Source organism: Myxine glutinosa, chromosome 1 (assembly GCF_964187855.1).
Source record: "Myxine glutinosa chromosome 1, kmMyxGlut1.1, whole genome shotgun sequence".
Taxonomy (NCBI): domain Eukaryota; kingdom Metazoa; phylum Chordata; class Myxini; order Myxiniformes; family Myxinidae; genus Myxine; species Myxine glutinosa.
This window is the reverse complement of record NC_136261.1, coordinates 17,635,041-17,661,803: the sequence shown is the minus strand read 5'-3', so window position 1 is coordinate 17,661,803 and position 26,763 is coordinate 17,635,041. Positions and strand designations below refer to the sequence as shown.

General features: G+C 47.7%; 1 protein-coding gene across 1 annotated transcript in view; it reads right to left on the bottom strand.

Annotated features, from left to right (window-relative positions):
* Positions 1-7,973: 7,973 nt before the first annotated feature.
* The window catches only part of LOC144893943 (uncharacterized), a 36,812-nt gene continuing 18,022 nt past the window's right edge, over positions 7,974-26,763 (bottom strand). Inside the window, exon 5 of the mRNA XM_078785205.1 lies at positions 7,974-10,927. Within this exon, the coding sequence (XP_078641331.1) occupies positions 10,362-10,927 (566 nt within the window). The 3' untranslated portion in view covers positions 7,974-10,361. The remainder of the gene's footprint in view (positions 10,928-26,763) is intronic.

Below are 26,763 nucleotides of genomic sequence, written 5' to 3'. Positions count from 1 at the left end.
GTCGTCAACTGGCCTCTAAGCCTGAATGAGTGCTATTGCTCGCTCTACTCCATCGTTTACAACCTCGAGGTGCTTGACCTTGGCGCTCAGCTCCATGTAGTTTGCATTACAAAAGTGGCGCCACGGTCCGACAGCATCACTCGGTCCATCGCAGCCACTACTTCTGGAGTGATGACTGTGCAGTGGCGCTTGGCGCTTGGGGTAGACGGCTGCAGCTTTGGTTTGTACTCGTCGTCGTCGTTTTTCGCTGCTCTCCTCTTCGCTGCTGCCGGCAGTCCCTGAAGGGCCGGCTGTTTCAAAGGAACTTGGCAAAGCGTTTGCCTTTTGCTTTAGAATGTCCTCGACGGCCTTGCGCTGTTGCTTGCGAGTTTCTTTTTGGGCTTGCATGACATCCATCCCAGCCATAGAACAACTCTGCGAGTCGTCCCGCTGCATAAGGAGAAACTGCTTGTCCTCCTCATTCTTCATTAGCGTGAGTGCATCTTGATGAGCAATGTCGAAAAGATCATGTAGGTCTGCCATGAATATTTCCTCCTTAGCACGGTCTGAATCTCTCTTTCGGCCGCGATTCTTCTTCAGAAGGAGGTAAGCGTTCCATTGCTTCGTAAGCTTGGTTGCGGCGTTATCAGGGCGCTGAGTGGGAATACTGGCTTTCTCCCAGAACTCATTGACAGCTTGGATTGTGAGTTTCACGCTCTCTCGTACACTCATCCCGTTCTCCACATGGTGGTGAGCAAAGAGCCGGAGCACACTGCCTTTTCTAGGCAAACCGGCGCCTTGGATACTGGACTGGGCTTTTCCGAGAAGCCAAACTTCAGACGAACTCCTTGTCGTTGACATCATGTGTGCCTCACTACAACCATGAGATGGAATGAATAAAAAACTGACAAAAATCTTTATGTATGACAACGACATTAAAGCAGAAGATCGAGGTCGTCCAATCATGACAAAAAACAAAACAAACAAAAAAACCACCTTTAGAGGCCATTTTCCCCCGCAAGCGGGGGTTGGCCTTTTTCGGGGACCGTGGTTGTTGTTGTTTTTTGGTCCCCTTTTTGAAGCAATGTTTTATGGCCGGATGCCCTTCCTGCCGCCAACCCTTTTTGTCACCTTTTTACGACAAACAGGGAATTACCAGTGAACTGGTACTCAATTTGCCGACCTCGGAAGGATGCCAGGCTGAGTCAACCCCCCTGGCGTTAATTCAGCGATCGACCGGGATTCGAACCCAGGATCCTAGGATCCTAAGCTGGCACCCTAGCCGCTAGCCCAACACCAGGGCAACGACAGTTGGAGGCAAATTCAAATCTTCAAAAAGTCACTCACAAAACGCAGGCAGAAACATAGATATCTACAACAACAGACAGCATAGAAAATATCACACTAAACAATGGAAAGAATACACTAAACTGACGACAACAGGGTATATAACAACATAAATAATAAAAGTTGTCATTTGGAGCGACCTCTAAATGTAATCCAATCGTCTTGATTTTTAGTTTTCCAACTCCTATGGTCTAATGGAACAAGGGCATCGGGTAGGAGCAGTATATTTCAGACTTTGAGATTTTACCTGATAGGCTTGGACCAAAATAGTATGCATGTAAAAATAAAATAAAAGAAATAGAACAATGTGACTGTCGCCAATATGCCTCCGCATAGTCCCACAACGGGTAGATGCCATCACTCTGCATATGCATGGGTAGTGGATCACGTTTGTGAAGTTTTGTGTTGATCGGATAAGGTTCGTTTTTCTATCCAATATACAGTCACGTGAAAAAGTAAGTACACCCCGTGTAAAGTTTTGACTTTTTCCAAAATATTTCAACATACAGCTATTTGATCTTCATTTCAACAATATTGATCGATAAAGGTGATATAATATAACAAATATCATGAAACATTTACATTTTGTAGTCCATTGTATAATTTAAATAAACATAAATGCAAATTTCGCATGTGGAAAAAGTAAGTACACCCCTACATTTATCACTACTTCAAATACCTAAAATTAGAATCAGGTGCACCAGCTCAGGGGCAAATGATTAGAACATCGTTAGACAGGATCTTGGAGGACCCTGTCTTATTTAAACCTCAGACATTTAGTTTGGTTTCCTCTTTGTTGTTGAAGTGTGCGGCGTCACCATGCCTAGATCAAAAGAGCTCTCTGAGGCCTTCAGAAGGAAGGTTATAATAATAATAATAATAATAATACATTTATATTATATAGCGCTTTTCAAGAAGCCCAAAGGCGCTTTGACAGAGTACAAAAAACAAGTGCAAAAAGACAAAAATCAATAGGTAAATAATCAAAGCAAAAGGAAGGAGAAGGAGAAGAGATAGTCAGGGGTTAAATGCTGTGGGTTAAATGTTGAATGCAGTGTTGAACAGGTGGGTCTTGAGTGATGTTTTGAATGTGGTGAGTGAGGAGGAGTCTCTGATGGTGTGAGGTAGTGAGTTCCAGAGGGTGGGAGCAGCGATGGAGAAGGCCCTGTCCCCCCAGGATCTGAATTTGGGGGGGGGGGGGGGTCGGAGGGGGTCAGGAGGTTGGTACCAGCAGAGCGGAGGTTGCGGGTGGGAGTGTGTCTGGAGAGGCGGTCAGTCAGGTAGGATGGGGCCAGGTTATGGAGGGCTTTGTCGGTCAAGAGGAGGATTTTGTACTGGATTCTCTGGGGGATGGGGAGCCAGTGAAGCTTATAAAGGATGGGGGTGATGCGGTCACGGGTCCGGGAATGGGTGAGTAGACGGGCAGCGGAGTTCTGAATGTATTGGAGTTTATTGGCGATTATTGAGGGTGAACCATAGAGGAGGCTGTTGCAGTAGTCCAGACGGGAGGTGATGAAGGCGTGGATGAGGGTTTCTGCAGCCGTGGAGGAGAGGGATGGACGGAGACGGGCGATGTTTTTCAGGTGAAAGAAGGCTGTCTTTGTGATCTGTTTAGTGTATTTGTCGAAGGAGAGGATTTGGTCAAAGATGATGCCAAGATTCCGGATGTGAGGGGAGGTGGATACTGGGAAACTGTCGATGTTAAATGCCTATGAGTCTGGGAAGGGATTTAATAAGATCTCCAAACAATTTGAAATCAATCATTCGACTGTCCGGAAGATCATCTACAAGTGGAGAAGATTCCAAACAACTGCCAACTTGTTCAGGCCAGGCCGCTCCAGCAAGTTCAGCCCGAGAGCAGACCGCAAGGTGCTGAAAGAAGTCTCTAACCCAGAATGTCATCAAGGGACCTACAGGTAGCTCTTTCCACTGTTGATGTCAAAGTGCATGAATCTACCATTAGAAAGAGGCTGCACAAATTTGATCTACATGGGAGGTGTGCCAGGAGGAAACCCTTGCTGTCCAGAAAGAACATCAGGTCAAGACTAAAGTTTGCCAATGAACACCAAGGCAAAGACCAGCACTTCTGGAACAATGTGCTCTGGACAGATGAGTCAAAGGTAGAGCTATTTGGCCACAGTACCAGAAGACATGTTTGGTGAAAACCAAAGACAGCATTTGACCACAAGAACCCGATACCAAACGTAAAGCATGGTGGTGGAAATATTATGGTTTGGGGAAGCTTTGCTGCATCAGGGCCTGGGCATCTCACCATCATATAATCCACTGTAAATTCTTCATTGTACCAGAGGGTGCTTGAGGATAATGTGAGGCCATCTGTCGGAGAAGTTGCAGCTCAACCGAAGGTGGACCTTGCAACATGACAATGACCCTAAACATACCAGTAAATCTACCAAAGAATGGCTGAAAAGAAAGAAATGGAGGGTTCTGGAATGGCCAAGTCAAAGCCCGGATCTAAATCCCATCGAGATGTTGTGGGGGGATTTGAAACGAGCTGTGCATGCAAGAAACCCCTCAAACATCGCACAGCTGATATAATTCTGCATGGATGAGTGGGCAAAAATTTCTCCCAGTCGATGTCAGAGACTGGTAGACAGTTATAAGAAACGCCTACTTGAGGTTGTTTCTGCCAAAGGGGGCAATACCACCTATTAGAGCCAAGGGTGTACTTACTTTTTCCACATGCGAAATTTGCATTTATGCTTATTTAAATTATACAATGGACTACAAAATGTAAATGTTTCATGATATTTGTTATATTATATCACCTTTATCTCTCAATATTGTGGAAATGAAGATCAAATAGCTGTATGTTGAAAAAGTCAAAACTTTACATGGGGTGTACTTACTTTTTTACGTGACTGTAAATGCCAAACCACGTGACCTATGACAATCATTTTCAAACTAGATGCAACAGTACTGTTAGATGATATTTGGAAAATTTAGCATCGATAGGGTGAGCAGCTTCAGAGATATAATTATTTAATATTTTCCTTCAATCCAAAATGGCTGCCAAACCATGTGACCTATGATGTCATAAATTTAATATTTCACTACAAATGGGTCATAGATCATGTACATGCAATTTCAGTTTTTTATGGTAAGGAATTCGATTTAAACATTTTGGCTGGTATACCACTTCACCTATGATGACATCATTATCATGCTTTTGTTCCCCATTGGGAGTACTTGGCAATGTACTGTTTCAATTTTTTCCATTCTGCGGTTTCCGAGAAATATTTTTTTAATTATTTGCTTTTAACTCTTCGATCCAGGCGTCAAAAATCCTACATAAACGCAGTCATTGGGCCTTGGAGGCCCAACGGATGTATTAGTGGTTTTTTTTTTTTTGGTAGATTTTAGTCTTCATAATCCTTTTTCAATCCAAGTCGATGCTCAAGGATGTCTATTTGCACAGATGTGTATCATCGATCCTATTAGTTTGAAGAATTCCATACAAGTAATGAATCTTTTTTTTTTGGCGAATTTTTTTTTTGTTCTTGGTTTTTCAACTTTTTTCTCTAAAAAGTTGAGGCTCATGGAGGAGTATTTGCTCAAAAAATATGATTCACTAATCCTTTTATTTAGAATGTATATGTCCACAACTGTCAAAAATCCTACACCTATTAGGGTGCATCAGAATGCAAGGCAAAATTTTAACATCAACATATCGAACTGTCTGGGGTTGCATTTCGTTTGAATGCATGTGAAACGCGGCATGTGAAATTGAACAACACGGCATGTGAAATTTTTGAAAATTTGCATTTTTGGGTGTTTTCTGAACTCCAATTCCTTGACAACTTGACAAGGCTGACATAAAAATGAAAGAAATTGTTTTTGAGAACAACATGTCTGAAAATAAAAACACAAGAAATTGTATTTAAGAACAACATTGAACTTTAAAAATTTTTTATTCTCAAGCCTCCTCGAGTCTGAGTCCTGGTCTGTGTCCAGCTTGCGCTTGCAGCAGCGACGATTTGGCTGCTTAGAGCGGTTATACTCAACTGCCAGCAGCACATTCTGCAGGTGCTGCTCGCTCCTGGCTGCTGCCATCGCTTTCGCTCTCCAACACGACTGTGCTGGACGTCGTGGTCGTCTCCTGCTGCTCCTTGGTAGCACGTATCTGCCGGGCTGCTGCCCGAGCTTCACGCTCCTGTCGGCACTTCACCTTGGATTGCAGCTTGGCATTGAACACGCCAAATGTGGCCACTCTGTCACCTTCATGCTGGCCAGGAAAGCGACGTCCTCCGGATAACGGATCAGCACCTCGGCGTTTGGAGACCACAGCGGGAATGTGGCATTCAGCCTGCGCTCCATAGCGTCCACCTGCCGAGTTGTAGCCTCACTGGAGCGCCTGGCCTGTGGAATGCGCCGCAGCTTCTTGTTGTCGTTGACAAGTGCCACCATCTTGTCGCACGCACGCCGATCGCTCACCATTGGGATGTTGGCCTTGGTGTAAAATGGCCGCACCTGCTCGAGGACGACCTTGGCCACCTCGAACCGTGACACGGCTCCGATAGAACTAGGTCGCTTGGCATGCAGTTGCGCGTCGCAGTTGTACAGCATGCACCGCAAGATCTGGCGACCACTTGGCAGCTTGGCGCCAGTGATGATGCCATCCTCGTTGGTGATGCTGGCACCCAGACCGAAGATCAGGGTGCGGCTGCTCGTGTGGGAGCCCGAAGGCGATGGTGGCGTCTTGTGAGAGCTGGATCCTGCAGCAGGCGCTGAGGTAATAGAGTGCTCGGCTTCAACTTGGGCAGACGACATAGAGCTAATTTCGTCATCTCCTATAGATCTGCAAATACAAATCAACATTGCTTTTGACTGCAGCAAAATGGAAAGATATGAACTCCAACCAACAAAAAACATGATATTACAAATCAACACTAAGAGTCTTACGACCCCAGTTGACATACTAATTGAAAGTAACCCGTGGCTCATCAGCTACCCACCTTGGCATACACGGATTACACGACACTGCTGGTAATCCCCTTCAGTCGTAAAAGCTGATGTGCCGTTGCACCTCTAGATCACCACGGATTGCAAAAATATTGTTGAAACAACATGAAATGGAACACTTTTAGCACCCAGACAGATCAATTTGCTGGAAATGTGTATTTTGATGCACCCTAACACCTCTGCAGCCATTGGGCCTCGTTGGCCCCACGAATGTATTCATGTAAAGTTTTTTATATTCATATTTTTGTCACTGAATTATTTGTAACCAAGTTATAGGAGCATATATTGAGGCTCATATCAAGAAAATAATGATATAACATAGTAGTACAACAACATTTATGTGGGCCTCAAAGGCCCCAGGCCTGCATTCGTGTCGGATTTTTGGGTTATAAGTGAAGAATGAAGATTTTCCGATCCTGAATGATTTTTTTTTATGTCACTGAATTTTGTGTAACAACATGAAAGTCGGTGCAAATGAGGCCCATTCCCCAAAAAAACAAAAAAAATTGTACAGCATAGTTTTTGCAACAAAAAAAACCTTGTGGGCCACACACTTGCACAATCACTTGCAGTGATTGGAGGCCCAATCACTGCATCCAAGGGAACATCCAAGAGGGCTGCCATACCACGTGACCGATGACGTCACAATCATAAAAACATTCTGCGTGGGTGTCACTCCTACCCTGAAAGTTTTGTCTGAATCGGACATATGGTTGCTGATAAAAAAACGAGGTTTAGCCCGTACGGACGGACGGAAGGATGGACAACCCAAAAACATAATGCCTCTGGCGACTTTGTTGGCGGAGGCATGAAGATACTAATCCCACCCCCCCCCCCCCATTCAGGCTAATGTTACACCCCCCCCCCCCCCAATTCCCTTTCTATAATAGTGCGTCCGCCTATGGCTAGTCCTCCTGTGCTTCTCTTGTTGGTTGTTATCTCCATTTGCGGCTTTCAGGAGATGGAACAGAGCACTCCCAGATCTCAAAGTATCCATGTGTGTGCAAATATATACAGTATGTGCAAGTGTGTGTGCACGTGCAAGTTGCTGTTGGCTGCCATCGCCACACGTGGGTGGGTTTCAGGAGAGGGGTCGGAGACCTACCAGGTCTCAAAGTATCCACCTCCATTGTGTGTGTAATATTTGTGTATACAGTTGGACCCCGCTATTCGTGGAGGATATGTTCCTGGAAAATCCGCGAATAGCGAAACCCGCAAATAGCGGGGCATTGTTCAATGGAAAAAGGGGGGATAGGTTCCTGAATCGTGAAAATCCGCGAATAGAGAGGGCCAAACCGCAAACAGTGACGCAAATCCCGAGAATGTGGACGATAATCTGCGAAGGTCGATGAAAGTCCTGGAAATGGTGCGACAAAACCCACGAATGTCGACGATAATCTGCGAAGGTCGATGAAAGTCCCGGAAATGGTGTGAGAAAACCCACGAATGTCGACGATAATCCGCGATGGTTGATGAAAATCACACGAATATATGCCGCGGCATTGTTTCAATGGGGAAAAGGGGGATACGTTATATGTTTCCGGCGGTTCCTGATTCAGAGGAAATTTTTTAAAGATTAAAAATGTTTGACTGCAAATGCACATGATTACAGTTTCACAAAAACTGCTTACAAAAAAAAACAAAAAAAAACGACAACACCAGGTACCATTTCCAATTTATTGAGGGAATGCGCTTACAGTTTTTATTAAAAGTGCTTAACCATACCGCACCGTGAAAGTTAAAAAAAACACAAGACCATCTTTTTATTTTTCAAACACACGCAACTTTCAAATGATGGTGATGATGGTGATGATGATGATGGTGATGATGATGATGGTGATGAATGAAAATCCCATGAATTCCTCGACCTTTGAGGGCGACCCTAATGATGGTCCTGCAAAGTCATGCACTAAGGGAGAGCCAAGAGAGGTAGGAGAAGGTGAGGACACTGGTGAAAATGCTGGTGAGGATGCTGAGAGGAATGCAGGAGAGGGTGCTGGTGGTTTTGAGGTGGAGGGAGCAGGGCTGAAGAAATGGGTAATGGAGAGCTGCCTGGCAGATTGCCCAACATTTCGATGCAGCTCTTTGTACGAGAACAGCACACCATCCAAGCCCCTCTTGAACTTGAGGTACCTCTCCACGACTGGGTCAGCGTCTTACACCCTGTCGACAATCGCCCGCATGTCCTACAGTAACTTGCCCAGGAACTGATCTGTGAGGTTGGACCTTGGCACCTCTTCCTCATTACTGCCTGCCTCCTCCTCCTCTGAAATCTTTGGAATGGCATCCAACTTATCCTCGATGAGCGGGTTTAGAGAATGGGTCAGCATCATGGTTTTCAGCATGAAATCCCTCATCTGCATGTTGTCCTCAATCGATATTCTGAGAGTCTTCTCCATCCTTTCCATGTGGACCTTCCGGACATGGGTGACCACCTTCGTACTCGATACAGCGCTTGCTGAAACTCTCACGTATGGCCTCCTCCTTCTTCTGTATGTTGCGAAATGGTGGATTTGTTGACGCCATAATGCCCGCCCACAGAGGTCGCAATCTCTCCTCTCGAAAGCTGGTCAAGCAGCTCCACTTTCTGGCTAAGGCTCATGACTTTCTTCTGCCTCTTGGTAGTCGACATCTCCGGCACTGGTTTTGCGCTTGAACCACCTTTAGAGGCCATTTTCCCCCACAGAGCAGGGGTTGGCCTTTTTTGGGCACCGTGGTCCCCTTTTTGAAGCAATGTTTTATGGCCGGATGCCCTTCCTGCCGCCAACCCTGTCGGTCGCCTCTTGCGACACACAGGGAACTTCCAGTGAACTGGGAGCCATAAATTGAACGATGAGTAGAACAAGTCAAAAACACAGGTGAAAGCAACTGGACGAGAACAATGATCGAGATCGAGGACAGTCTGTCCGATATGTAGGATTGTGGGTATTAAGCCTATCTGCCAATTGCAATGCTGTACAGTGTACAGTAATATACTTGATGAAGCATTTGCATTCTATAACTCACGGAGTTTGACTTGTTTTCATCGCTGATGGAACATCCCCCGAAGCGTTTTCATTGTGTAACGTATCTGATGATGCTTTACTGTAAATTGCAAACTGTAATCGATTTAATGAAGCGTTTGCATTCTATAATTTGTGGAGGCTGACTTGTTCACACATCTGGTGGAATATTCCGCGAAGCTCTCGATGATAGTCCAGCGAAAATTTGTGGCCGCAAAAGCCATGAAAATGCAGATCACACAGCAGATCATACCCGTGGCTCGTAGAAGATGTTTTTTCCGTACGCACGTCCAGCTGCTTTATGCATGGTTGGTGAAAGATGGGTTTTATAAATGTGTCAAGCTAGAGGCTCGTGAATTTTTTTTTTGGCACCCCTGAAAAACCGAGATTTCGCGGAACATGGCCACGAATAGGGGGAAAAAAAACCCCATTATTTGGCGGAACACGGCCGCGAATAGAAAAAAACCCGCGAATTTGCGGGAAATTTTTCCGCGAATACAGAAACATGTCGCATTTTATCAACTGCAAATACGCTGGTTCCGCCAATAGCGGATTCCACGAATAGCGGCGTCCGACTGTATATGTAAATATATATATATATACCATTTCCATCCCCTCCTTTCAGGCTAACATTATCCTCCGCCCCATTTCTAAACTAGTGCTTCAGCCCATGGCTTATGCCCCATGTCTCTCCTGTGTGAGTTGTAAGATGACTGTGAACTGCTTGACCACGTTAAGGTTTTGCTAGAGATTTTGCGGCTTCTCTTCGGTATGAATTCTGACATGAGAATGCAAAGGGCCTATCTGCATGAATGTCTTGGTCTTGTTGCAGCTTGCATGCTTGTTAAGCCTCTCTCTGGTATGAATTTTATGACGAGAATGCAAATGGTCTCTCCACGTGAATGCCTGCTGGTAACCCCCTTCAGACACATTGTGCACTTATAAAGCCCCTCTCCTGTGTGAATGTTAAGATGAGAACACAAATTACCTGACTACGTGAATGTCTTGTTGCAAATTGTGCACTTGTAAGGTCTCTCTCCGGTATTAATTTTATGATGAGAATGCAAATTGTATCTCCGCGTGAATGCCTTGTTGCAAACTGTGCACTTGAGGCCTCTCTCCTGTGTGAATGTTAAGATGAGAATGCAAAGTACCTGAATGCGTAAATGTCTTGTTACAGATTGTGCACTTGTAAGGCCTCTCTCGGGTATGAATGTTAAGATGGGAATGCAAATGGTCTCTCCACATAAATGTCTTGTTGCAAACTGTACACTTGAAAGGCCTCTCTTTTGTGTGATTATGCATGTGGTGTTTCAAAAGACTTGATTGTGAAAATGATTTGTTGCAAAATTTGCACTTGTACGATTTTCCCACGATGCATCCTTTCAGCTTTCCTTGCAAAAACTTTGATGTATGGAATGACTTCTTAGCAACAATATATTTTTCTCTATGCTTCCTCAACTTATCAACATAATCGGTTCTATTAAAGCTGTGTTTGGGTTTCTTATTGCATGGTTGCTGCTCTTGCTTTTCTTTGTGAAGTCTGACTTGGACATGAGGAATGCAGCCTGGAACACTTGTTTCAGGATTCTTCTGAGTGTGCTCAGTCTGACTGCCTGAGAAGGGATTGAAGGGAGAGAAACAAAGCAGACATGAATTTGATTTGGTTAATAAAGGGTTATTCAAAGTTTTAACAAATTATCTTTTTTCCTTATGAACACGACATGGACAGTTAAAGTCCAACTCGAATGGCCAATATCTCGAATGGCCAAAATTTCATCAACAATCTGATTATTGGTTTGACGTAATGAAACATACATGAAGGTTTGACGTAATGAAAGAAAAACATCATTCTCAAAAGAAACTAGAAAGAATCAGATGATCCAAAGCCCGTCTGTGCAAAGCTTTGTATGCAGACTCCCTCTTCCGTATGCTAAATATAACACAAACAGCTTAAAAAAAAAAACTAAAACAAAACAATTGACAATTTCAGTTGACCTTGACCTTTGAACCTCAGAAAGCAATACATTTTAGTGACAGCATGCAAACCATGCTCAAATATCAAGTCACTCAGATGGAAATTGATGATTTTGTGAGCTTAACCTTGGACCTTTTGACCTCAAAACAATCGACATCTAGCATTTTATTGGTGAAGCAATTCAATGATGCAATATGCAAATTTTGTTCAAATTTCATTAAGTCAATCATGAAAACTGACCATTTTATGCAACCTTGACATTTTGATCAAAAAACACAATTGCCTTCTTAGTGTAGCAGCATAGCAAACCTGTTGTGCATTTTGTGATACAAGCACCAAATTTGGCACAAATGTACATTAATTTGTTGCGAACATTTTCAGATATTGGGCCACTTGAAATTCCGTAATTTTTTTTTTCAAATTTTTTCAAATTTCGTAATTTCAAATTTTTCGGGTGACACCGTCACAATTTCGGTCTTCGAGGCCGGCCGATATAGTGGGGCGGCTTAGCCCAAATATTCAAAAGAATTGTGCATTTTGTGATACAAGCACCAAATTTGGCACAAATGTACATTAATATGTTGCGAACATTGTGTGGTCAGCAATGAAGACGAGAGTCTGAATTACATGTATGCAAAAGACCTTGTGAACCAGTGAAGCAAATACACGGGTAAGCATGAATTAAATCTAGGGCATGATATAATTTCCATGATGTTTACCTCTACACTCAATGGTGGAAGGAGGTAATGTTTTGATCCCAGCTTGTCTGTATGTCTGTTTGTCTGTTAGTCCACAAAATTCCAGACAAAGCTTGTAGTAGTGGTAGTTGTAGTGGTAGTGGTGATAACAGAAATTGTTATATAGAACTGAACTTATATTATTATTATATGCAGAAAATAACTTCATTTCTATATGCCCTGCAGTGGACAGGTTAATTGGTTTATGCACTGAAGGGGTCACCCTGGTGTGCACTGCTGTGTTCTGCCTCACTGAGTTGTTCAGGTATGATGTACTCAGCACAAGCTTCCGGTCGGCCCGGAGGTGGGGGTGCGGGGCCTGTCACGGAACGTCAAAACAAACGGCCTGTCGGGGCCGCCCAAAAGTCGGGCGTGAGGGGCGCGTCCACTAATGGAACGCCTCTCGCTTCCCAGATCGAGGGCCACGTGGTCAGGAGAACCTCGTCCCTTCCGGTCACACTTTGCCTATCGGCCGGCCTCGAAGACCGAAATTGTGACGGTGTCACCCGAAAAATTTGAAATTACGAAATTTGAAAAAATTTGAAAAAAACAATTACGGAATTTCAAGTGGCCCAATATCTGAAAATGTTCGCAACATATTAATGTACATTTGTGCCAAATTTGGTGCTTGTTTCACAAAATGCACAATTCTTTTGAATATTTGGGCTAAGCCGCCCCACTATCTAGGTTTTGATCGATGAACGAATTCGGGGGAATTTGACACAGAACACTCCAAACTTGTGGATGCACCGCATTTCAAGGAGTATGTTATCACCATTACTATTATCCAATTGTAGTCCTCCAGGGACAATCAAACATACCAAAACTATTTGTATGGGAATAGGCCTACTCTTGTTCTGTTCATGATAGTTTTTATTTGTCCTTTCTCTCCACTACTACAAGCCTGGTGTTGGCTTAGCGGTTAGGGTGCTGACTTGGGACCCTAGGATCCCGAGTTCAAATCCTTGTCGATCGTCGAGTTAATGCCAGGGGGGTTGACTCAGCCTGTCATCCTTCCGAGGTCGGCAAATTGAGTACCAGCTTGCTGGGATGAATGTACCGGTATGTGCTCCGGTTTAGAATAGGTACATCCAGTGGCATAGTGGTGGTTTATGGCACTCGGAGCGAAGGTCAAAAATAGTGCCCCCTGCAGGAACTGATATAGTCAGAAATTCCCATTGAGGGGGCCATATGAAAGAGCTCTAAGCTTCCCCAGTGGGATCAACAGCAGTGCCCTGAAACATGTTCAAAATGAGAATAGATTTAGATATGATCTCCTGAGATGATTAGACTAATTAATTACAAAGAATCCGGAAGAATTCCTTTGTTTCTAAACACGCCGCATGTTAAGGTGTATAGAGCAGTTTAATAGGTCCTTCCATGACATGGTATTCCTATTACAAAATAAATAACAAAAACAATGATAACATTGTAACAAGGCATTTATTAAAACTAATCTATCTATAATTCCAGTAATCTCTGTGTGTGTGTGTGTGTGTGTGTGTGTGTGTTTGTCTGTGACCGCTGTTTCTCGACAACTACCGGTCCGATATACTTGAAACTTGCCAGGTATATTGCTGGGGACCCGAGGATGTGCCTTTTCAAGGTTTCATATTAATCGGAGAAGTAGTTACCGAGCTATGGCGATTTCTTTACCAAACCCCGCAAGCCGTTCGCTTTGGACCAAACCATTTCATGTAAATAGAGGGGGGGGGGGGGGGGGGGGTTCTGTGGTCGTTGCGAATGGACCAAACCATTTCATGTAAATAGAGGGGGGGGGGGGGTTCTGTGGTCGTTACTGCCACGTGGTTTCAAAGTTTTTTTTTGTTGTTGTTGTTTGCACGCATGCTTTTTTGCACGCACGTACGGGCACCCACGTACGGGCACGTCCTAGTAATATTAACAACAATAATAATATTCGTACCATTTGGCAATAATACAACGAACGTATAATCCCTGCCCTGGTCCAAGCAGACCTGGGCTTGGTGAAAGGTAAACTAGTGCTGAAGCAGCACAGCAGGCAGGTATGCTACAAGGCTGTTAACAACAACTACATCAAACATGCATGCATGCATCATGGTGTGGTATTTTTATGGCCTCGAGACTAGAGCTGATGAGACAAAGCAGCAGAGGAAGAGAAGGAAGTTAAAGAACTCACTTGACACATGATCCTGGCCGTTGCTGATTGGGACATAACACCGTGAGATATCTACATATGATCGATGTAATTACATAACAAACGTCCAGCAGTTACACCCCTCCATCTCTTGGGCCAATGGGCGATCTCCATGTTACCGATTGTATAATTATTAAACCTCATTATACAAGATAAGAGATCTACGCAGCAGGCAGGCCGATAAAATTACTAACACGTAACACTGATTTATTTACTGTGTGAGGTGATAGAAATAGGGGATTTGATTGGCACAGAGGACTGGTAAGGTGGCACGCACTGGTTGGATCAGAGACGGAGACGTGTTGAGATGACGACAGAGCCTGGACGATAAAAGCACGCTCTGGCCGACATATTTTCCTCTTGCGCCTTCTCGTTCTGGATACCATAGCGAACGGTCGTGTGCTGGCATCTTCTCGCCCCTTCTAATTTTGGACACCATAGCGAACCTCCATGTTAGGACATCTTGCTAGTGGTCGTGAGGAGGAAGAGCCACGGCCTGGGAACTGCGGTTTTCCGCGCAGAGATCATGAGGACGAAGATGACATGGAAGAGCGAGCTGCACACCTGCTCGTTCGCTTCGCGCGTGAGGACTAGTCTGCAGTTTCCCGCACAGGGACGTGGGCCTGAGACAATTCCTGACAAGATTTAGGAGCCGTTCGAAGATAAGTGCCAACCACACCTTTTATTTTTGTATCATTATATTTCCCTTTGTCTGTGTACTGAGTTTGTGTGGGGGGCGCTCCAATTTAGGAATTTATTGTTATTTGACCGTGTTTTATTTGTTACCGGCATTTTCTTTAATAAACCTGTTTATTTTTGTACATTTTAATTGCATGTTGCTTGAATTAATTTATTGCAGTATTGAAGACTGCCTGTGGGATCCGTGAAGGTAAGCACTCCAGCTTCTCCCTCATTTGCCCCTACGCGTATTCTCCACTATATCTTGACTGAATGCCTCAGAGTTAAAGCTTGTTTGGCAATCTGTTTCCTTGGAAGATTTTAATCACCAGGAACGCGACAAAAAAAAAAATACATAAATAAAATCCTCCTCACCACACTCCTATTTCACCCGTGATCAATGCTCTATTTTATAATTCACTCTTCTTCTTCCTCGTCTTACAGTTCTTCCTTTGTCTAATCTCTTAACTCGCCTTTGTACCACCCCTCCTCCAACGTTGTCAAACGTATTCCGACTTGAAAATCTCAAGAACTCCAGTTTGCAATTGATGTTTGTATTTCATTAATCATTCCTTTTGTCCATCTTCATTGTCGATCTCTTCCCTGTCTGTTCCCTCCTCTACTTCTATTTGCCCGTGTCCTACAAACGCTATCCCTTACCAGCGTCCCATTCCATGTCCCATCCCTCTTCTCCTTCCTACCCCCATTCCATCACAAACTTCCTCCTACCCCTCCCCTTCAAATCTCCCCTCTCACCCATCGACACTGTCAACTGCTCTCCCTACCTCCCAAACTCCTCCATCACTCTACTCTCCCCCCCCCCCCCCCCTCCTCCCTCTTGTACCCGACGTTTCCCCAACTACAGGTTGCTTCTGACAAACCAGTCATAATCTATTTATTAGAAACCTTCCTCTTTCAAGATGTCTCTGACTCCCGAGTACCTCTACCTCGTTACTCGCTCCTTTCATATTGTTGCGAATATGGAATTTGGCCTCCATATCCGCTTGTAAATATTCCCCTATTTCCTCAATACTCCCCAACTATCCCCAATCCCCCATTCCCTAGTCCCATTGCCTGTAAATAACACTCTGTAGAACCGACCTTCCCCTTTTTCCCCCATTAAATGTCGTGCCCAGGTCCACCGCATCACACGTAGACAACTTTCGGACATCTTGCTAGTTATTCTTAGTCTATGTCAGTTAAGGACTCGTTTCCATTAATTCTGACTCTTCGTTGCACCAGAATGTGATTATATGGCACCAGTAGTGAGTTTAGGACCTTTCCCATACCTCCTTCCATCTTCTTCCCCAAACAACAACAACAACAACAACTACAGCTACAACAACAACTACAACCACGGCGCGCGGGGGGAGTGTGCGTCCTCCCACCAGCTCGGTTAGCCGCCATGACCATGCGCTCCACGGGGTTACCACGAAGGGGCTGGCTGTCAGCTCCTCGTCAAGGGCGGAGCCTGGTAAACCCCCCGCACGCACCCAATGAGAAGCAACGTGCCGATTCCACGAGGTGGAGCTAACGAGCAGAGGGCGTGTCACTCCCCGCCGGATATACGAAGCGACTCACCGGATGTGAGGTCAGATGCGCCCCCAGCTTGAGATGACAAGACGCCACCTCGAGCGCTGTGAGACCTCCCGCATCTCTGGACCGGACCGAGTCGATTCTGTCCCTGAGCCCAGGTGCACCTGGAGCCATCGATCCTGCCTTTCCTAGCCATCAATCCCCGTGTGAGTCAGCCTTTTGTCCCGTTTATCTGTCGTCTGTTGGGGTTAATATAAGATTGTGTCTAAGTGCCTATCTTCCTTTGCTGTCCCTCTTGTAGTTGTAATCTAACCTTCCGAACGAATATAACCTCCTCCGGAGGTCTTGAGAACCGTATCCCTGGTGTCGCGTCATTTTAATCCCAGCCGTGTGTCTTTTCCTTCATTGACCTAGCGTAGCGCGATTAGTCAACGTTCGGGTATAATCGGGTAACTTGTGCAGACGTGGTCATACCAAACCGCTCGGTAAATAACATCTAAGCCGCGTCTGTAACAATTGGTGTCGAGGAGTGGAATTCGAACCCGGGACTAAATTTATTAGGCCCAAATTTGTAGTAGAATCAATTCGGAGCGCGTTTCCCGCGCGAAATTATAACGGCGAAATTTGATTTTGTTATACGGAAATAAAAACCCGAATTTTGAAAGTCGCGCTATGGCAGACCAAGACAGCTGGGGTCCGGTAGGGGAGAGTGAGGCAGGGTCGGTCCAGGACCAAATTGAGGGACGTGAGGAGAGCGAAGCAGCGAGGGTAGCAAACGCACAAAATGGCGCCTCGCTGGTCACCGCGCCCGCGACCGTAGCAGCGCCGCCGATGGATTGGGGCCTATTTATGGAACAAATAAAGGCGCTCATGGTCCAGACAAGTGAAGACCTGAGGAATGACTTGGGGGGCCAAATGGGGGTAATGGGGAACCGGATGGAGGCTCAGAATGAGCAATTGGGGGTAATGGGAAACCAAATGGGGGTAATGAGGGACGAAGCGAGGGGTACCGGTGAGGGATTAGACAAGAAATTAGAGGGGTTAGACAATGGGATAGAAGGGGTGAAACGGGTTAATGGGGGTAGAAAATAGAATGGCTGCCCAGGAGAATCAGATAGAGGGAGTGAGAAATGGGTTAATAGGGTTAGAAAACAGTATGGAAGGCAAATTGAGGGACATGAGGGACCAAGCGGAAAGGGAAGTTAAACAAATGGAGCAGCAGATAGAGGGGGTCAGAATGGGGGTAGAAACCAAACTGGATGCTCACAGGGAGGAAATGGAGCAGATGAGGGTGGCATCTGGGCAGGAGATGCAAGTGATGGGAGAGGAGATCAGAAGAGGAGTGAGTGAGGAGGTCGGAGGAGTGCGCGAGGAGGTGAGGCACTGTAAGGAGCACATGGAGAAGGAGGTGAGAAAGGGGACTGTAAAGTTACAAGGGGGCATAGAGGTCCTGACGCAGGAGGTGGAACAGCTGACGGAGGGACAAAAAGAAGTAACGGAGCAGGTTCAAAGGAACACTGCGGTATTGGGAGGTTTAAAAGCGACACAAAATGACTTAAAAAATGACTTGGTAGCGACGAAGAGAGAATGTCAGATGGTACGTGAGGGACTGACAACGAGGTTGGACGAGGTGATAGAGGTAATGGAGACGAAGGACCGGCAGGTGAGGACGCACCTGGAAACGGTCAAGGTAGCCTTAGAGGATGAGCTTGAGGAGACGTACCGGGGAATAAAAGAGGTGAAGCACAAATTAGAAGAAGTGGAAGAAGGGATGAGCGAAATTAAGAAGCGACGGAGAGGGGATAAGAAAGAGATAAAAGAGGAGATAAAAGAATTGGTCCAAAGTCTGTGTTTGGATCGTGATGATGTGCTCATTAACCGGATGAGGGATTCGCAGGTGATGGAGGAGAAGCGAAGAGGAAGAGGACCCGGTGTAAGTGGTGACCAATATGGTCGTGCGTATGATGCGCCAGGGGATTTAAGAAGCTTGGGGGTCGAGATAGACCCGGGTGTTCGTGAGAGGCCGTTGGTGAAGTGTGCGACAGGTCTGGTGTGCGAAAGAGGAGGTGTGCGACAAAGTCCGACTCTGGGGTGTGTGAGGAAAAAGTGCGTGCCAAGGAGTGAGGGTGCTGGCGAGAGTGAGTCGGTCGTAGCGCGTGTGCGAGGGGCACATGGAAGCGTGGTGTGGTGAGTGTTACAGAGGGTGTGATGGGAGAGTGTGCGCAAGAGTGTGCGCGAGAGAGGTGTGTGACGGACAGGTGCATGGGGAAAGAGTGCGCTGTCAAAAGTAAGGAAGAATGCACACCTGTGGTGAGTGTTACAGAGGGTGTAACGGGAGAGTGTGCGCGAGAAAGGTGTGTAACGGACAGGTGCATGAGGAAAGAGTGCGCTGTCGGGAGTAAGGGCGAGTGCGTTGTCAGGAATGGAGGTGAAAGTAGTGAGAGTGACATGGAGCGTGAGTTAGTTGTGACAGGTGAGCGAGGATGTACACCTGGGATGGAAGGGTGCACACCTGGAATGGTAGAGCGTGAGTGGGAATGCACGCTGGAGTTGGTGGTGAGGCACGTGGTTGGGTGTGCGAATGAGGGCACACCTGTGATTGTCACAGAGGAGGTGACCGAGGAGGGGGCGCGAAGCGGTGTATTGGTGAGGTGTGCAAGCAACAAATGTGTGCCAAAGTGTTCGGTGGTCAGGTGTGTGACCAAGTCTGTGAGTGGAATGAGAGTACCTGGGTGTGTAAGGAAAGGTACGAGGAGCATAGAAACGGCTGGAGGTGTGAGCAAGGAACGGGCTGCGGGGTGTAAGCATGCAGGTGAAGCATCGACGTTAGACGGGGTAGAGTCTAGAACGACTTATAGCCGAATCGGGCCCTCGGTGCGTGCCGGGCCTCGCTTTGAACGGCTGCGACCGTGCTCCACTAGGCGGAGCTGGCAGCCCGATAGAAAGGGTCGTCATGGCGACCACTTTTTGGTGAAACGTGCCGGCAGGTCGAGAGCGGGACATTGGATGGCTCCGTGCCGAGATGGTGCGTGGGACCTCGGCCCGGGTAAGCCCCCGTCCCTGCCCCGAATGCCGGACGCATCCAGCCGCCGGCACAAAACAACCAGCATCCATTGCTTGGCTTTACGAAGCCGGGCTTTGGACAGGAATTGGCGCACCGAGAGGCATTATTGAGTAGACTGGGTGATGAGGTTAGTGTTTTGGCCCCGAAATTGGAAAAACAAAATTTGATGATTGGCAAGGGATTGGCAGTAGTGATTGGCAGATGATGGGTAGTGATTGGCAAATTTTTGATTTGTTGAAATTTGATGTGCAAAATTGGTAGTGAGAGACCCCCGATGTGGAGGGATGGCATCCTTGCCCCCCTTCCCATGTGGGGGCAAAGGAGCAATAGCTTATGGGGTGTATGGCAGTGAAAACTAGCCCGGGTGGGTTAGGTTATATTGATAGGGCCCTAGAAGATGACATTAGGTGACGTTAAGGTTAGTTAGTGACTGCTACCTGTAGTGGGGACGCAGGTAGATTAGTGTGGATAATAATGACGTGGGAGCGCAATAGTTTAAAGGGACGACTGGGAAGCGCAAGTTTCAGAAGGGAGTAGTTAGCTGAGATGATGCCGTGTGTGTGAGAATTGAACAGGTGTGATTGCACAGGTGTGCAACTGGACAGGTGTGTGGAGCCGTGTATGAGTAGTGAGTGTTGTGGATCAGCGCGAATGCGCTTGGGGAGAGAAGGGTGCAGGTGGCACCAGGTGTGAGAGCACAGGTGTGCAAGTACAGGTGTGTGGAGAGAGTTGGAGTAAGTGGTACGGAGTGGTGTGCATGGTGCGAAGGTGTGGATGGGGGAAGAGTGGACCCCTTTCACGAGTACCCGGGGCGGGTAGTGTAAGTGTTAGGTAGAGGGTACAGGTAAATTGTGGTTGGAAATTGGCATTTGTGGTGCGGTTGCAGAATGGTGTTGTGAATGGGTGCATTAGTGTTGTGGAAATGGCTGGGCGTGTAACCTGTTAGTGTGTGTAGTTGGTTGGGCACTCCACCACTGTGAGGATGTCGGCCAGGTGAGGCCGCAGGTGGGCTCTGGGAGCCGGTAGTTGTGAGTGGGTGCCTGAGGATCCCGGGTGTGGATTGGGCAGCCCAGTGCCAGAGAGGGCACCGAGTGGGGAGAGCGCCAGAGGGCCTTCCCCAGGTAGTTAGGTTAGGGTAAGGAGCAGGTAAGCTCGGAGGCAACTGCAGTGGTGGAGGTGTGCAGGTGGGTAGACCCACTGGGAGAGGTACACGCCACAGCCCAGAAATTGTGCGAGGGCACCGGGAGATGAATCGGGGGAGTGAGACCCCAAATTGAAGAGCGCCACAGTTTGGCCAATGGGAATTGGTTTTTAGAACCCATAGTGTAAGAGGGCCAATGGTTTGGCCGGAGAAAGACCCCGGGTAGTGTAAAGTTGTTAAAGTCATTTAGGAAATAGTTAGGATTGATGAACCTGTCGCACCATACGCAGCCACTTACCTGTGGTGATGATGATGACTCCACACCTGTGTTTTCTTTGTTCTGTGTGCAGGAAATGAGATTGCTGTGGATTTGTGAGACGCATCACGACGTGGATGAGACATTGGGGTGATTCCATCTCTCCCTCCCTAGGAGGGACTGATGATGAATTGGTAATGGCAAATTTTGATGTGCAGTTGGAGATGGCAAATTTTGATGAGAGTTGAAAATGGCAAATTTGATTGGTTAGGAGGGAGAGAAGACGAATTTGGTATATGGGAGGAACGGGGAAGACAGTAGGGATGTTTGTTGATTTGTAAAGTAGATGTTTATGGGTAGTGTTGTGTTTTGTGGATACAGTAAGGGGTAAGGGAGGGGCCATGTAGGTTACCTGGTGGGGGGGGGGGGGGCGTACGGTAGGAACGTACCTGTCTCACCTGGTTCCCATGTGCCCCCAGTGTGCATTACCTTACATTGCGTGCACTTTTGCGCCCTTACCACCTTACTCACTTGTCTGCTTCTTTTGTCTCCCACCTCCGAGGATCTGGCTTTGGGGTAGAGAGAGAGGAGAGAGAGGTGCTGGCTTCGCAGTTGTGGGCCTGCACTTTCGCTGTTTGCTGCTTGGATCGATACACCATATGGACCGCAATGGTTGTGGCCACCCACAATGGACCGCAGCTCTTTTGCGGCCAAGCACCACCTGTGGAAGGACCTATGGGTCAACGTGGCACCTATGCCAAACAGGAGAACCACTAACAGTTGGCCCCCTGACGGCCACAATAAAGAAATGGACGCGGTTGGCGCCTTTCTTTATTTTTGAAAGAAGTAAGAAGGCCAAGTGCACCACACGAAGGCAAGACCAGCGGCAGAACATCGGCCGGCTGCGACACCACCGGTGATTATAAACACTTTATTGGTGCACCGGATGGTGCTGACTGTGTGAGGGGGTGGTGCTTTTGGTGCTGGGAAGGGGTGCTCTGCACATTATTAAAGGCCGTAGGCCACAGAGCACTCGTGGGTTGGTGTATCGATGCTAGCATGCGTGCTCTCTCTATGCATAACATCTGCATGTGTTCCTCCAAAAACAGGTCCTGGATCGTAGTGTAAATATCAGCGTAGTCTTGTGTAAATAATGCTCCCTACCGGCTGTATGTTTAGTTTGAGGATTCTTTCCGGATTCGGTTATCCTGTGGGTGTGTTTCTGTGAGGAGAAGGGTGCAACGTCGCAGGGGGACATATTTACTCATTTGTGAATATCTGTAAAACTGTCGCACTCAGGGTAGAGTTAATAGTAGAGGGAACTACATTGCGTGCCACACTAAAGTAGGTAAAAATTTATCGGGTCGGGACGCCCCGAGGGTAGAGAAGGGTGCAATGTTGCGAATATGGAATTTGGCCTCCATATCCGCTTGTAAATATTCCCCTATTTCCCCAATACTCCCCAACTATCCCCAATCCCCCATTCCCTAGTCCCATTGCCTGTAAATAACACTCTGTAGAACCGACCTTCCCCTTTTTCCCCCATTAAATGTCGTGCCCAGGTCCACCGCATCACACGTAGACAACTTTCGGACATCTTGCTAGTTATTCTTAGTCTATGTCAGTTAAGGACTCGTTTCCATTAATTCTGACTCTTCGTTGCACCAGAATGTGATTATATGGCACCAGTAGTGAGTTTAGGACCTTTCCCATACCTCCTTCCATCTTCTTCCCCAAACAACAACAACAACAACAACTACAGCTACAACAACAACTACAACCACGGCGCGCGGGGGCAGTGTGCGTCCTCCCACCAGCTCGGTTAGCCGCCATGACCATGCGCTCCACGGGGTTACCACGAAGGGGCTGGCTGTCAGCTCCTCGTCAAGGGCGGAGCCTGGTAAACCCCCCGCACGCACCCAATGAGAAGCAACGTGCCGATTCCACGAGGCGGAGCTAACGAGCCGAGGGCGTGTCACTCCCCGCCGGATATACGAAGCGACTCACCGGATGTGAGGTCAGATGCGCCCCCAGCTTGAGACAAGACGCCACCTCGAGCGCTGTGAGACCTCCCGCATCTCTGGACCGGACCGAGTCGATTCTGTCCCTGAGCCCAGGTGCACCTGGAGCCATCGATCCTGCCTTTCCTAGCCATCAATCCCCGTGTGAGTCAGCCTTTTGTCCCGTTTATCTGTCGTCTGTTGGGGTTAATATAAGATTGTGTCTAAGTGCCTATCTTCCTTTGCTGTCCCTCTTGTAGTTGTAATCTAACCTTCCGAACGAATATAACCTCCTCCGGAGGTCTTGAGAACCGTATCCCTGGTGTCGCGTCATTTTAATCCCAGCCGTGTGTCTTTTCCTTCATTGACCTAGCGTAGCGCGATTAGTCAACGTTCGGGTATAATCGGGTAACTTGTGCAGACGTGGTCATACCAAACCGCTCGGTAAATAACATCTAAGCCGCGTCTGTAACAATATGATAGAACTGAGCATCGTCCTGGGGGAGGAGTTGCTCTCTTTATCAAACAAACGATTCCTCACTATTCTTGCACTGCCCTCACCACACCACACCACACCACCAGGAGTACCTCTGGCTATGGCTTCCCCTCCGATCCCAACTTTTGTTTATATGTGTGACGTACCCTCCAACAAACAGTGACAATTCCATTTACATCTCGCTGCACAAAAACATGGACCAACTTCTGTCCACTCATATGTGGCGATTTCAATCGTCGTTATGCCAATTGGCTGGGTGTGGAAACCTCTCGCACCAGCCATGGCACCTCAGCAAAGGACTTCTGCGATTCAATGGTACTGACACAATCGGTCAATTTCCCGACCCGGATCTCAGTCAACGGAGTGTAGCGGCTACCGCTGGGTTTTCACAATCGCCTTGCACCTATCAAGGACGCGGAGCGATCACCATGCCGGGCTCGTCCAGGACGCCCGGGCAGGCCCGCCCTCAACTTGCCAGGCCGCAGGGCCACGCCCCCTCTCGCCTTTCCGGGGCAAACGCTCCGGGATAATATGTATATATATTGCTGCCCGATAAACGGGCTTTTCAGAGTGCCTGAGTGTTTGGTTTGATTAAAGCAACTCGGCTGAATTCCAGCTTTTTGTCGCGTCCATTCTTCCGATCGACGTGGGAGCCCCAGCTCCTTCATTGGTGACCTACCGACATGGACACGGCAGTCGCCCTTAAACTGCCTACCTTCTGGGAGGCTCACGCGGCGGTTTGGTTCGCACAGGCGGATTCCCTGTTCGCCCTGCGAGGCATCACGGCCGACGACACCCGCTTCCACCATGTGGTAGCAGCGCTCGGTTCGGCCACCGCGGCCCGCGCCCTGAGCCTCCTCGAGAGCCCGCCAGCCGCTGACAAATACGGCGCGATTAAGAAGCTTCTCCTCGACGCTTTCGCCCTCCCATCGGCGGAACGCGCACGGCGCCTGCTCGACCTGCCCGAGCTCGGCGACACGCACCCTTCCGAGCGAATGGACTACATGCTTTCACTGCTCGGCGAGCACTCTCCGGCATTCCTGTTCCGGGAGCTGTTCCTCCGTCAGCTGCCTAACCCGGTACGCCTTGCCCTGGCAAGCACGACGATCACAGATCCCCGGGCCCTTGCCAGAGAAGCCGACAAGATCTCCGCCGCAGGACAGCGCATCGCAGCGGCGACATGGGACCCACCGCCGTCCGACGCAACACCCATGGCGCCCGAGCACCCGGCACGGTTGACGACCGAACTGCCGACGCAATTGGCGGCCGCTACACCGAGCCGACCACCTCCAGCACGACGACCGGGGCCTCCACCTGACCAAGCGTGGTGTTACTATCATGCCAGGTTCGGACAGAAGGCCCGGACATACCGGACCCCCTCCCACGACCCGCCAGGGGTCGCTTCGGCCGGGTCATCAGGACCCCCCTCAAATTGACCCTGCCGGTGCAAGTCGATTCTGGGGGGACGTGTGTAGCGGCTACCGCTGGGTTTTCACAATCGCCTTGCACCTATCAAGGACGCAGAGCGATCACCATGCCGGGCTCGTCCAGGACGCCCGGGCAGGCCCGCGCTCAACTTGCCAGGTCTCGGTCGGGACGCCCGGGCATGCCCGGGCAGGCTCGCCCTCAACTTGCCAGGCCGCAGCCAGGACGCTGGGCCACGCCCCCTCTCGCCTTTCCGGGGCAAACGCTCCGGGATAATATGTATATATATTGCTGCCCGATAAACGGGCTTTTCAGAGTGCCTGAGTGTTTGGTTTGATTAAAGCAACTCGGATGAATTCCAGCTTTTTGTCGCGTCCATTCTTCCGATCGACGTGGGAGCCCCAGCTCCTTCAGGAGCATCTTTTCTTCAAGACTTGGTTATGACTAACTTCCCTGCAAACGTCTGCTGCTCTTCTTCCGCTCCAATTGGTTCATCTAACCATATGCTTGTTAAAGTGGACATCTCGCAGACCATTTAAAGTGGACAAAGCTCGGAACAAGTGTGTCGGCCCTCAGGAGAGCCAGGAAACAACATCTCTCTCTAAGGACTAAACTTTCAAACTTGTCTGCCTCCTCCAAATCCTGGTGGCATCTGGTCAAATCTGTTTCTGGTGTTTGCTCCCGCTCCATCCACTCCATTACCTCAAATGGCTCCACAGCTGACACTGCACGTGAAAAAGCTGAATGTCTCAACACTGTGTTTCCTTCGAAGTTTTGTGTCCCAAACACATGGCACTCTGTACCCACCTCACCTGTCGCACCGAATTGCTCCTGGACTCTGTGTCCTTATCTTCCAACAATGTGGAGAAGTGCCTGTCAAACTTTGACTTTGATTCTATAACCGGTCCAGACGGCATCAGCCCACGTGTCAAAAAAAAAACCTACTCTGCTGCTCTATCACACCCTCTCTCATTTGCTCAAGGTTATCTGCCATCTGCTTGTAAAACAGCAAACGTTACCGCTTATACAAAAAGGTGATAAACAGATCCTTTCAACTACAGAACAATCAGCCTGCTCCCAATTATCAGCAAAGTCATGGAATCCATCATCACTTCCCACATGAAATCCTTCCTCTTCTCCAATGGGTTGATCTCAGATCATCAATTTGGATTCACACCAATCCACTCTACCCTGGACATGATGCTTCTGCTATCTCAATAATGGATGCAGCTCCTCAATGCCATACAGGAAATCAACCTCTCTCTTGACATACACAACATGACCAAAAGTATGTGGACACCCGAACATTACACATCTCATTCCAAGTTCATGGGCATCAATATGGAGTTTGTCTCCCCCTTTGCTGCTAGAACAGCCTCCACTCTTCTGGGAAGGCTTTCCACTAGATGCTATAACATTGCTGCGGGGATTTGCTTCCATTCAGCCACAAGAGTATTAGTGAAGTCGGGCAATGATGTTGGGTGATTAGGTCTGGCTCGCTGTCGGCATTCCAATTCATCCCACAGGTGTTTGATGGGGTTGAGGTCAGGGCTCTGTGCAGGCCAGTCAAGTTCTTCCACAACAATCTCGATAAACAATTTCTGTATGGACCTCGCTTTGTGCACAGGGGCATTGTCATGCTGAAACAGGAAAGGGCCTTCCCCAAACTGTTGCCACAAAATTGCAAGCACACAATCATCTAGAATGTCATTGTATGCTGTAGCATTCATATTTCCCTTCACTGGAACTAAGGGGCATAACTCGAACCATGAAAAACAGCCCAGACCATTATTCCTCCTCCACTAAACTTTACAGTTGGCACTTTGCATTCAGGCAGTTGCGTTCTACTGGCATCCGCCAAACCCAGATTTGTCCGTTGGACTGCCAGATGGTGAAGTGTGATTCATCACTCCAGAGAACGCGTTTCCACTGCTCCAGTCAAATGGCGGCAAGCTTTACACCACT